We start from the raw sequence: 13,009 nt of genomic DNA on the forward strand, positions 1-13,009 counted from the left end.
GAAGTAGAGATCTAGACAGATCGAAGTCAGCTAACAAAAATGCTTTTTATCCACTTCATTTACCCCTTTATTTTAAAGATTGCAATAAATCCAAAAATAGTGTATTGAAGCTGCTTTCTCAGGAGTCTCTGTATAGAGTTTGTGGTAAAGGCAGGAAGAGTTCAATCTACTACATTTGTATATTATCAGAGTATGGAATCAATACCCTGCCTTAACTCTTTTTTTCCTTTCAGATTTTCTATTTTGTACATACATTGTTTTGTATATACTGTATATGATGACTTCGGTGGTCAGTGAACGTACCCGAGGTACTAGGGACAAAATGCAAATTTCAACCTCTCAGCCAACACAACCACAGAAACAAGTAGTACAGGTACGTGCTACTATATAATCTTCTTTGAGTTGAAAGTGAGCTTGCAATGATTTGTTTCTTCCCTAAGTCAGTAAAAACTGGGAAAAGATGGGGGGGGGGCTATGGTCTTATTTGGAAAAGTATGTTTGTTTGATATCTTGCTTTAATTGCTTAGTTATCCAGCACAGCATTAAGTTGTCCCTGTATTCTTATCTCTTAAGGACCTTTGTATTCTTCAGCAACATTTCCCATGAGCAAGGAATTCTATGCCTATCCCTGTCAGGATTTCTGTCCTGTTACCTTAGTGTCTTCAGAGCTTAGTTCTTTCATATGCCAGCCTCATGATGCTAGAAAATTTCTGGTCAATAGAGGAATTTGGGTGGGTGGGAAAAGCTTTGTTAGATCCATGTTGTGTTCTACAGCATGATTCAGCATATTTAGAAGTCACAAAATCCTAAACTTTTTGTGCAGTGTCTTCACAAAGTGAAATGAAGATGGTTGTCCACTAGCAGACTAAAGTTATTTTCAGTATCTGCAAGATGGAAATTAAGCTCTTACCCCATTGTTTTGGTTCTCAGGAACAGAATAGTAAAGTTGTGTGCTTGCTTGGGTTAAAGTGCAAAATGTCTGTTCCTGGCAACTCATTATTCTTTTGTCAGGTACTTTTCAAAATTTAATTCAATTCAAGAATTGCCTCAGTTCTCAATCTAGAGGTGCTCCCCTGGGAAATTGTCTTATTTTCTAGACTGATCTTTAACATGGAGGGGCTCTTCTTCTCTATACAATATTAATTATGTGACCTCAAGCTCTTATCTCCTTGTGTTACAGTGCTTTGCATAGTGGTGATTCATGCTAATGTGTGGGTTTAGAAAGTGACTTTCAACAAATGAGATTGAATTTGGTTTTGCTTTATAACAAGTAAGTGTGCAGGAGTATAACAAGCAGGTTGACAGAAGTGATGGGTTCCCATTTTTTGATGTTTGCCAGACAGTGGAGTACTCTGCCCAGTTTTGGGTTCCTTAACGCAAGGCAGACATTGGCAAATGGGAGCAAGCCCAGTAAGGAGCTGTGAGGATGGTTGAGAGACTGGAGCACAGGATGAATGAGTGGTGACTGAGGGAACTGGATTTGTTCATTCCTAAGAAGGCAAGGCCAGGTTGTCTTCTATTCAGATACCTCATGAAAGGCTATAAAAAAGGTGAAACCAGCCTCAGAGACAATGGCACAAGTTGTAACACTGGAAATTCCAGCTGTTAAATGGGGAAAAAAATTGTTTACCACAAACACTGTAATGGATTAGAGAGGTTGTTGGGATCTCCATCTGGCCTCAAGCAGCTACTCTGATGGGACATGTTCTCAGTGGGAGGTTGTACTGACTATCACTAGGGTATATTTGCAACTGATGTGATTCATTGATTTTAAGCATTAAGTCTTAGACCTTTTTCTGCATTTTTTCCCACTTATTCTACCTCTTGCATAATAGATATTGGTCATTTCAGTGGAAAAGATTATTATTTAATATACAGCAGATATGTTTTACTGCACCATATATTTTTATTGTTTAGATCAGATGAACCTCCCTCCTCAGGCTTTACAGATCAACAGCAACATGTGGGATGATACTATTCAATTACCACTGATTCATTTTTTGAATATAGAATTATGTTACTTTCTCAAATGGAGGTTTCATTGTCATAGTCGCATTGAACATCATTTAAGTTATTTAAGAAATTACATCACAGTTATTTTTCATTGTTTCTGGATAATAATATACTATTTTATTTTAAGATCCGGGCCTATTACTGTCACTTTGTGTTCTGCATACTTCTGTTTTCTGGTAGTTCAAAGTTGTTAAAAATTTCCTTCACTCTGTTATGCTGCAAAGATAACATATCTTGTAAGGCTGAGTGAAGTTCTAGCTGTCTTAAGATGCTACCATTTTTTCTTAGTTGCAATTAAAACTTAATTATACTGTTTTATAGGATATTACAATGACACTTGTGACAATGGTGCCTTAAAAATGAAGAACACTGGGGAAAAAAGCGCAAAACTTTTTGTGACACTAATTTGGTGTTTGTGTCGTAAACACATCTTGTGGGGTTTTGTTGAGTTTTTTTTTCTTCTGAATCTTCATTTCTATCTGTGTGCAATCCACTGGCATAAATGTTAATGATATTGCACCTGCTTGTGTTTCTAAGCTTTCTCCTTATGTTGCATCCCGGACTTTGGGCTTAGATCGGGGTTCTGATGTGTCTTAGCAGATTCTGTGTACCCCCATGTGTCCCCCGGTTTTTCCCCCCTCTGGTGACTGGTTCCTGAGTTGCCTTACCATGCAGCCCAGCTCCCATCCCCCCCTGTGGATCCTTTCCTGCTGTTACCCCTCCCCCGCGGCCAGGGCCGCCCTGGACCCCCGGCGCCGCCCCTGCTGCCTCCCCATTGACTCCTGCCTTCCACACCACACCCCTGCAGCCCCGGGACTGCCCCGGGCCCTGGTGCCACCCCTGCCATGCCCCTATTGGTTCCCCCAGGCCACACCACGCCCCGGGACTGCCTCGGGACCACCCCGGGCCCCGGTGCCGTCCCCTACTGCATCCCTATTGGCTTCCCCAGACCACGTGACACCCCCCTGTTCCACCCCCGATAAAAGCCCCACGAGGCCGGGGCCGGGCGGCCATATTTCCCAACACAGGGATTGGGAGCATCTCAATAAAATGCTCTCAGCTCTTGCCACAGGGAATTTGGTCCTTCCTTCACCCCCTTTATCGAGGTCCCTCACACGCGGCGGTAGAAACAGCCGACCCACCTTCCCGGAGTGCGCGGCACCCGGGAGCAGTGGCGGGACCGGGACCGGAGGACCTGTGGTGCCCCGCTGGGCACGGCAGCTGCTCCGGACCCGGGAGAAACACCAGAACGCCGCATCCTTACACAGGAAAACGAAAGATATTGTTACTCATTTGATAGTGTTATAAAGTTTGTATATTTTTGTCTTCTAACATGGACTTGAAAAAAGTTGGTTTACAGAAGCAATGAATCTCAATGGTTTCCTGTTTCTGGTCAAATATCCCATCATGTCTCGATAGAAATTACACTGAATGTTTGTATTCTGGATATCTTTAAAGAAAATCTCTTCACTAGCTAAGAAGTTGCTGTGGGCATGAGGAGGCTGAAGTCAGAGCAAGAAGATGGATCATCAGGACTTAATTTCTGAAACCAGCAGACCTTTTATTTTTGTTCTCTGCTGAGCTCTCAATAGATACCAAGAGCAAGCTCCTTTACACAGAGCACCACACTGATGCAGGAAGCTTTTGTGGAGGGTGGCACCAGGGCTGGCACAGGGAATTCCAGAGCAGGCTCTCCTCTTGTGTTACTGATTGGCATATGAAGCTGTCAGCATGACACTTTGAAAATGTGAAGTAGTGCAGAGTATTTAACTCTGTTACTGTCTTAGTTTAAGGCAATTATATGGGGTGGAGACTCCACAATGAGTTACCTTCTCATAGTTTTAATCACTCCCCTTTCACCAATAAGGAGAAATGAACATGAGAAGATATAAGTGACAAAATAACAGTTTATTAAAAATAAAAAACCAGCAGTAACCACTAGATACAAAGGTGCTGAGTCACCTCGTCCCCCTGGGAACAAAGAAAACAAGATGGTGGAGAAGCCCCCGCCTCCCAAGATGATGGCAGCCGTAGCAGCCCATGTGGCCTAGAGGACAAAGACAAGATAGTGGAGAAGCCCCCTTCTCTGGACCACTGGCAGAGAGAGAAAACAAAGGAAAATCAATACAGCAACTGAGTCTGCTGTTCCACAACTCCCTTCTCCCTCAAACAACAACCGACAGGGGACAGGGACAAAGCAAAACCTGGGAAAAAATCCAATTTTTGTCCAAAAGGTTCCAATGCTGCTGAAACGCTGGAAGAAACTTCCCTCCTTGGCATGGCTGGAACTGGAGTAACAGCTGGAAAACTTGTGGAGAATGGGTCTGACTCCTCCTTGGCGAATGGCAGGTGGCTGGAACTGGAGTAGCAGCTGAAAAACTCATGAAGAAAGAATCCCGACCCCTCCTCGTGAAACAGCAGGCAGCGGTGGCAAAGGTGTTTCAAAATCTGCTCTGAAGTAGCTTCGGATTGTGAAATGCAGCTTTGTGGGTTGTGACTAGGAAACCTGCCCAAGGCAACCCCTTTGGGAACCCAGAGAGAACAAGAGGGCTCATTGGTGTGCATTCCCTGTTTTTAAAAGGACCCAGCCCCGCTCCTTTCCCTGAACTGGGGTAAAACACACAAGTTCCACTTCCTGGGTTTGTCAGGTCTTAGAGACTAATAATCTTGGGCAGGTTGACATGGAGAAGATATGAAATACATGAGGTTTTTTGGGTCATCTAGGTCACCTATGACAGTTACAAATGCTGATTGTCTTGTGTCCTGGCTTGTAAGATAAGCATATATTCTATTTGCCATCTGTTGGAGGTGGGGCAGGTATCTTCTGTTGGGCAGTTTTCTTATCTCTTCCAAGAACAATGTCTCCCTCCGGGGAGATATCTTCTGTTAGTGGGCCATTGAATGGCTCACTGCATGACTGATAAAATTACATCATCCCATTGTAAGATGCTCCACCCAGAGGGAGGACCCAAGCATCCCTACCCGCATAAAATCAGCATTTCTTGCGACAGCCTCAGCCTCTTCACTGGATTCCCAGAGGAAGACCAGGCCCATCTACTCTATCACCAGACCTTCAGAGAAAACTACACCCTTCTACTGGATCATCGCTTCAGCAGCATTTCATCTGCCACTCCAGGAGCAGGAGGAGCAGCCACTATTTAACTGGACTATCACCAACACCCTGACTCTGCAGGGTGTCAGGTTTCTGACTCTATCAGTAGTTTTGTTTGTACTAATTGCTTTTTTTTTTTAATTTAGTTTTTTCTTCTAGTAAAGAACTGTTATTCCCATTTCCATATCTTTGCCTGAGAGCCTTTTTATTTTGAAATTGTGGTAATTTGGAGGGAGGGGGTTTACCTTTTCCATTTCACGGGAGGCCCTTGCCTTCCTTCACAGACTCCTGTCTTTTCAAACAAAGACATCTTGGAACATTGACTCTGAGCAAAGCAAATATTACTTCCCTCAAGGAACTGGGACAGCTGCAGTAACTTCTCAGCCAATAAGCAGCTGGTGTTTTATGGTGGAATATTTTTTTTAGACTCAGGAATTACACTTGGTGATCTTCTCTAAAGCTTGCATTTGTGGTAAACTCCAAAAATGAAGCAGTTTGAGACTGATTAAGTCTGAACTTGTGAGGTACAGAATTTCATGTAGGTATCCTGTGAAGTGAGACTGCCTAGGATGAATCCTTTCTGTCAAGAATTTTGGAGGATGATGTGGTCCCCTTCTCAGTAATGAAGTCTTTTGCAATACATCAACTTGCATTTTGGGTCCTGGCTCTCTTCAGTATCAGCCTTCTCTACCATGAGATAGTAGCCTCTTCTGTTTGGGCAGAAATCAAATGAGGTCCAAGATCATGTAGCATACAGTTATCTTCGGTATTTTCATAGGAATGCAGTTAAGTAGGCTGCAGATGCCGCACTATGAAGACTGGCCCGTACTATCTCTGGAGTGGTAGATACTAAATAAAAGAAATATCAAAGTGTAAGCTTCTGTGGTAAATTCTATTATATACTTGTCTATGTGGTGAGCTTTAACTGTGGTTCAAATATATTAGAATATGTTGAAATTGCTTCTGTTCTAGCTAACTTTTTAACTATAAAATGGGCATAGAGATGTTAATCCCTTCCCTGTAGCACTGCTGTGCTTGTGTATATTCTTTTTGAGAATCTTGAGAGAAAAAAAAAAAAGTAAAACTCTAGTGACCAGTGACAGGACCTGAGGGAATGGCCTGATGTTGTGTCAGGGGAGGGCTAGGCTGGATATCAGGAAAAGATTCTTCCCCCAGAGGGTGGTTGGGCACTGAACTGATTTCCCAGGGAATGGTCATGGCCCAAGGCTGCCAGAACTCCAGGAGGGTTTGGACAATGCTCTCAGGCACAGGGTGGGATTGTTGGGATGTCCTGTGCAGGGCCAGGAGTTTGACTTTGATGATCCTTGTGGGTCTCTTCCAACTCTGTATTCTGTGATTGTGATAACTAGACGATACTTTAAAAAAATATAGATAAATGTTGTGTACTTTATTGGATGTTTGTTTTTCAGGCAACAGCAGAACAAATTCGCCTTGCTCAGATGATCTACGATAAGAATGACACAGATTTTGAAGATAAAGTGAAACAAGTATGTTTCCTATGATACAGAGTTTTTATACTCTGTAACAATGCTGACTTGTGTTTTGGAGGTAGAGTATGTTTCTGATTTAGATTAAACCTTTTTCACAAGGATAAAAGTTTAACTAGAAAAAGGCGCTCTTATTGCCCTGTAAAGTCTGTTTTCAAGAAATTGTGTGGTAATATAGCTATGACTGTATGGTTATACCTGGTGTATTTTCCTTTGGCATTTAAGCCAAAACTCATCTGTGCTGACCTCTTCCAGACTATATCTCTTTAGTATGGTCACAGTTGAATAATTGTCAGAATAAAGAGTGCATTCAGGTTGTTCATGTGTACACACACATGGGAAAAATGTCACCTGTGTAACTGAGTTTGCCAATATATTGGTTGTTTTTCAGGAAAAGTAAAAATCATAGAATCATAGCTTAAAGGTAAATTGAGGTATTATTTAAAAAAATAATTTGACCTCCCAGAGCTGTGTATGCAGCTTTATTGACTTTTCCTTTGTAAAACCTCCTCTGAAGCATTAAGTGCTTTTTGTTGTTATAAACTTGTTTTGGTGATGTGCCAGAAGTGAAGTTTTGTACTTCCTGAAGCCATAGTACCCTCATCAATAATGCCTGTAGCTGTGCTGGTGGGAAGGACAAGAATTAAGTTCTGCATAGGAAATCTCCAAGCATAAAGTTAAAGGGAAAAAAAAAAAAAAAGTGAGAGAGTGCTTTCTTGATTATAATTTAATTTGTGTTTACCTTTATTTAGGATTTTAGTTTGCTCTGACACAGTAGCTTATGCACGTTTTTGAAGCTGTGGTGATACTAACTCTTATTTTCTTACAAAGATAATTTGAATATTTTAACATGTCTGACTCTTACTGCCAGCTTATGGAAGTGACGGGGAAAAACCAGGATGAATGCATAGTGGCACTACATGATTGTAATGGGGACATGAACAGAGCAATTAACATATTGCTGGAAGGAAGTTCAGACACGGTAAGTTCAGATACTTTCCTATTAAGCTGATTTTTGTTTCCACTTCTTAGAAGTGATTGGGAAAGTCACATTTTGGAAGCTTTCAATTTCCATGCCTCCAAATTCTTTTGAAGGAAATGGAGACCAGGACAGCTTTTCTGCTGCATGCATACCATAGACTAGGCTGAACCTTGAAAATGTTGTAGGTGTTTAGCTGGTTTCTTGCAGAATCTTTTGGTTTTCATTTACATACAATAATTTTAACTCTGCAGCAGAAATCATTGTTCTGTCAGACACAGGCCTGTTTTTTGCTCCAATGTTTGTAGTGATGCCTAGAGAGGCTACCTGGAACAGAGCCTAGACAGTGTTAAAGGAATAAAGTAAGTATTGAAAGGCCTTTAAAGGATACATCTTGGGCAGTACAAGTGCCCAGCCATGGCTCTACCCAAGATGGACGCAAGATGGATGACCGGTCACGAACTGTCACACTTTTATAAGTTTTGGTCTATTTACTCATTGCGGTTAATTGTCCAATTACAGCTTCAGGTTATGAAGTCCCATCCTCCCAGATCGCTCTCCTCAATTTGCTGTTGTTTATACTTTTTTGGGCCCGAAGCTGCAATGGTGTCCTTGGTTCTCAGGCTGGAAAAGGATTGTTTTGTCTAACTAAACTGTGAAGAGAACTTACTAACACTTTAGTCACACACTAAGGCAGTACAGAATCTGAAAAATATGAAAGCTAAAACTTAAAGCATCAGTAGCACCTCCCAACCATGAGACCTGAGTCTGTTTGCCTCAAAGGATAATCTTTATAAACCTAAAGTGCAGGTAGATATTTTAAGTTGTGCGGCTTATGTAGGTTTGCATTGTCAGTATTAAATTTGGAGGAGGTTTCCACATCTGAAAGTTACATTGACAGCACTGCTAATGGCAAAAGAGGATACAAGTATCCTTTCACTGTTCATTTGCATAACTTCATTGAAAACCAGAAAGTGGAGACTAAACAATGTGTATATAACAACAAATAATATTGTTTAGAATGTTACACAGCAATTTTCTATCCCAAGACATACCAGAAAAATGTCTTGCTGAAGCTCAAGCTTTTGCTGGAGGGACTTCTTATAGTTTGTCCAAGACAGTGAGCTAGATTCCATCTCATCTAAATTGGGAAAGAAACCTGGACTTCCTTTCTTAATGCTGAACATTCTGTATTTCCTGTGATTTTCAGGATGTGTGGTCTGTCTTATTGTTAATGAGGAAACCCACCCGCACACACCCTAAATCTAGAACACATACTGTTCTGACTGAGAGGACTTTCTTTCCTATCCCCTTTTCATTTATCAGAGTTGAGGTCATCTAAAACACAGAGATATATAATACTGAACAAACTGTCAAGTTGGGAATAGAAGAGAGCATCTCATGATTAAATCTGTTGGTAATGTGCTGTTTTTTTGTTCTCTTTTACTTCTCATATTTGCCATTTTCTAGTTGAAAATAGTTTTCTGTCTGATAGAGAATTTTAAATGCTTCCTTACTTTAGCAAATTTTTTATAAGTGATCATGGCGTGGAAGAAACTTTCTGAACTCATTTATCATTTAGAAGCATCATATCCATATATTGTTCTTTTGACAAGTCCCTCTGAACCCACTGCACTTTGTAGACAAAATGCAACTCAAACAGATACAGACAATTTGAAGGACTCAAGAAGGAAGGAGTATTAATTAGAAGGGGTTCCCATCAGAGTGTGAATAAACTTAATGCAAATTTGTGGACCTCCAACTTGAAGGCCGTTATACTCCAGAACACTTTAACTGTGGATTTGATGTAAGGTTGTGTTACTCTTGAGCAAGAAATGACACAAATCCACAAACAGGCTGGTTCACACAACAGCACTTTTAATACGAAAGTTCTTTTCTTTTATAACTAGGTTCGACACATTCTACTTGATTGGCTAATTAACAAAAACATTTTTCTCACAAACAGTCCTTGAGAAGAACAGAAACAGTAGGAAAACACCACCTGCAGGTTGTTTATACTAACAAGTTATCATAGTTTCTCTACAGCTCCCTAAAAAGTCTCACAAGTCCATTGTGAGAAAATTAATTCCGTTTTCTCGCTCTCTGACCAGGCTGTCACATCCACAGGTCCCCCTTTTTGTTTAAAGATGGAGACAGTGTTTGTAATCCTCTGCGGGGCCCCTTGCAGGAAGGAGAACAAACACGGCTCCAGAGGTTCCTTAATTGGATGCTGATTAGAAATGGTCAGAGAGATTGGATCTTGTGATTCTCTCTTAAAAAACACGCTAACAATCCTAAATCATGTACTTATTCTAATACAAAACAGTCCTTTTTTTCAGAAGCAGGATGAAATGTTCACTCCCCACTCGTGGAGGGGCCATCTCATTGATGGTCGTCATCTTCGTCATCATGCAAAGGTTGCCTGTTGGCCACCTTCCAGTTTTGGTGTTGCAAGTCAGGGCGGACAGACCTTGCAGGTACCCATCGCACTCCAGTATCTGTGGAAACACATGTATAACCGCGACCCCAAGTGACAAGGTCGTATAGGCCTTCCCACTTATTAGTGGTTTGATCCCATATCCGGACCTTTGCTCGAGGCAGGTGCGTCTCACCTGAAGAATGCAATGAGAGAAAGTGATTTAGAATGACAGGGTTCTCCGAATTCTGTGGCACTGTCAAATGGTTGATTGTATATAAAACTTTTTCCAATTGACTGTGTGGCGTTTCTCCAGACATTATTCCCCTTTTGTGTTTGTCCAGAACATGCTTCAAGGTACCATGAGTGTGTTCAACAATGGCCTGGCCTGTTGGAGAGTGTGGGATACCAAGCTTGTGTGACACTCCCCATAGGCGTAGAAACTGCTGCATCTTCTGCAAGACATAGGCAGGGCTATTGTCAGTTTTCACAGAAAAAGGTATTCCCAAGACTGCAAAAGCCATCCTCCAATGGGCAATCATATTGCAACTCTTTTCCCCAGTGTGAGCAGAGACCCACATGGTGGAAGAAAATGTGTCAATAGACACGTGCACATACTTGAGTTGGCCAAATTCAGCAATGTGAGTGACATCTGTTTGCCAAAGCTGCAAAGCCTTTATGCCTCTGGGGTTCACCCCCACTGGCAAAGGTGCAGCGAATCCATGACAGTCAGTGCAAGAACTGACGATGTCATGAGCTTCAGCTGGCATCAAATGAAACTGTTTCTGCAAAGTATGTGGACTTTGATGGAAAAAATCATGTGGTGCCTTGGCTTGTGCAATCTTATCAGGCTGAGGCACTACCCATGCAGAGCTGGCCAACCTGTCAGCCCTGGCATTCCCTTCCACTATGAAACCCGGCAAATTGGTGTGACTCCAAATGTGCAAGATGTAATACGGATGGACTTGGGTTTGAATTGCACTCCACAAGGCTTTCAATAACTGAAACAAAACTGCATTACTGACTTCCTTCAGAAGTGAACAATCCAAACGCTTGGTTATGTCCGCGACATAGGTGGAATCAGTCACCAAATTCAGAGGCACTTGGGAAAATTCCTGGAACGCCATGGCAACGGCATTTAACTCAACCAGTTGGGCCGAGCCTGACTCATGGCCTTCCAGTGTCTGCCATCCAGATTCATCCTTCCAAGTAACAATGGCCTTCCCCATTTTTCCAGAACCGTCAGTGAAGACAGTGGGCCCTTGCACTGGCACCTGGCTGCTCTTCGGCCGCAATGACAAACCCGTTGTCTTTGCCAGCAGCAGCAACTTATGGCTGGGCATATGATAAGCAATCTGCCCCGAGAAGTTTTGCAGCACACTCTGCAAAGGAGTGCTATTAGCAAAGCTCCATTCAAAATCTTCCCGTTCCACAGGAAGAATAATCGCTGTGGGATCGGCAGCCATCAACTGCAAACACTGTTGACGGCATTTGATTATCAAACGAGCAATTGGCTCGAACAATAAGGGCGCTGTCTTTTTCTGCTGATGGGTCAAAAAGACCCGTTCCAAAACGTGCAAGGGATCAGACCACTTGTCACTCCACTGGCCAATGATACCCGTAGGATGAAAATCTGGATTGGTAATGAAGACAGTGATATCAATGGAAGGATCTATTAGATGAACCTGATGAGCAGAAACAGCCCTTTGGACCTCCTCCAGCGCTTGTCGCACTGCAGGGGTCAATTCCCGAGGTGACCTCAGGTCAGGGTCCCCTTTCAAAGTGTCATACAATGGGGACAGTTCTGTTCTGGTCAGTCCCAAATAAGGACGCAACCAGCTGATGACACCCATCAACTTCTGGGCATCATTCAAGGTCCGAATAGAATCTGAGAATTGCACCTCCTGATGCTGAATGGTTTGGTCAAGAATTTTGACCCCCAGATACTTCCAGGGAGGGTGCTGCTGAACTTTCTCTGGGGCCACCTGCAGCCCGTAAGCATGCAGAGCAGCAAACAGCTGAGGCGCTATCCTCAGCAACTCATCCTGGGTGGGTACAGCCACCAGAATGTCATCCATATAATGATAACAACGCGCGTCAGGAAACTGAATGCAAAGCTCGGACAAAGCCTGAGCCACATGCCATTGACAGATAGTTGGGCTATTGCGACAGCCCTATGGCAAAACCTTCCATTGATATCTCCACACAGGTTCGGCATTGTTGACTGAAGGCACTGTGAAGGCAAACTTTGGCTTATCATCAGAATGCAAATGAATAGTAAAATACAATCCTTCAGATCAATGATCAAGATCTCCCATCCCGCAGGGATCATTGTGGGTGAGGGCATACCAGGCTACTTCGAAGGTACCTAGCGTACCCTGGTATCTGTGGATACGCACACATACCCACGCCCCAAAGCGATAAGGTCATAGGGACCTTCCCGCTGTTTGGTGACTAAATTCCGCAACCGAACCTTCGCTCAAGGCTGACGTGTCTCATGCGAAGCCTGCAACAAAAGGTGATAATTCAAAATGACAGGGTTATTTGAATTCTGCAGCACAGTAAGATGATTGATGGTATACAAAGTTTTGGCCAACTGACTGTGTGGGGTTTCACCCTGCATTCCCCATTTTTGTTTTTGAAGAACCCACTTCAGAGTACCATGACTGCGTTCTACAATAGCTTGACCAGTCGGAGCATGGAGGATACCAAACTTGTGTTACACACCCCACAACTGCAGGAACTGCCGCACCTTCTGCGATGTGTAAGCAGGACCATTGTCGGTTTTCACGGCAGAAGGTACGCCCAGAACGGCAAAGGCCTGTGTCCAGTGGGCAATGACATCGCGGGCCTTCTCTCCAGTATGAACAGAAGCCCACATCGCAGAGGAGAACGTGTCCACAGTGGCATGCACATACTTGAGCCGGCCAAACTCCACAGTCTGGGTGACATCGGTCTGCCAAAGCTCCAAGGCCCTAAGG

General features: G+C 43.0%; 1 protein-coding gene across 2 annotated transcripts in view; it reads left to right on the forward strand.

Moving 5' to 3' along the window:
• Positions 1 to 238: 238 nt before the first annotated feature.
• Positions 239 to 13,009, forward strand: part of LOC128783005 (ubiquitin-associated protein 2-like) — a 194,013-nt gene continuing 181,242 nt past the window's right edge. Inside the window, exons 1-3 of one of the 2 annotated variants that reach the window (XM_053933583.1) lie at positions 239 to 373; positions 6,556 to 6,633; positions 7,505 to 7,615. In XM_053933583.1, coding sequence (XP_053789558.1) covers positions 275 to 373; positions 6,556 to 6,633; positions 7,505 to 7,615 — 288 coding nt within the window. In that variant the 5' untranslated portion in view covers positions 239 to 274. The remainder of the gene's footprint in view (positions 374 to 6,555; positions 6,634 to 7,504; positions 7,616 to 13,009) is intronic. The other variant, XM_053933582.1, reaches the window with a different exon arrangement.

Source organism: Vidua chalybeata (assembly GCF_026979565.1).
Source record: "Vidua chalybeata isolate OUT-0048 chromosome W unlocalized genomic scaffold, bVidCha1 merged haplotype SUPER_W_unloc_6, whole genome shotgun sequence".
In the NCBI taxonomy this organism is placed as follows: domain Eukaryota; kingdom Metazoa; phylum Chordata; class Aves; order Passeriformes; family Viduidae; genus Vidua; species Vidua chalybeata.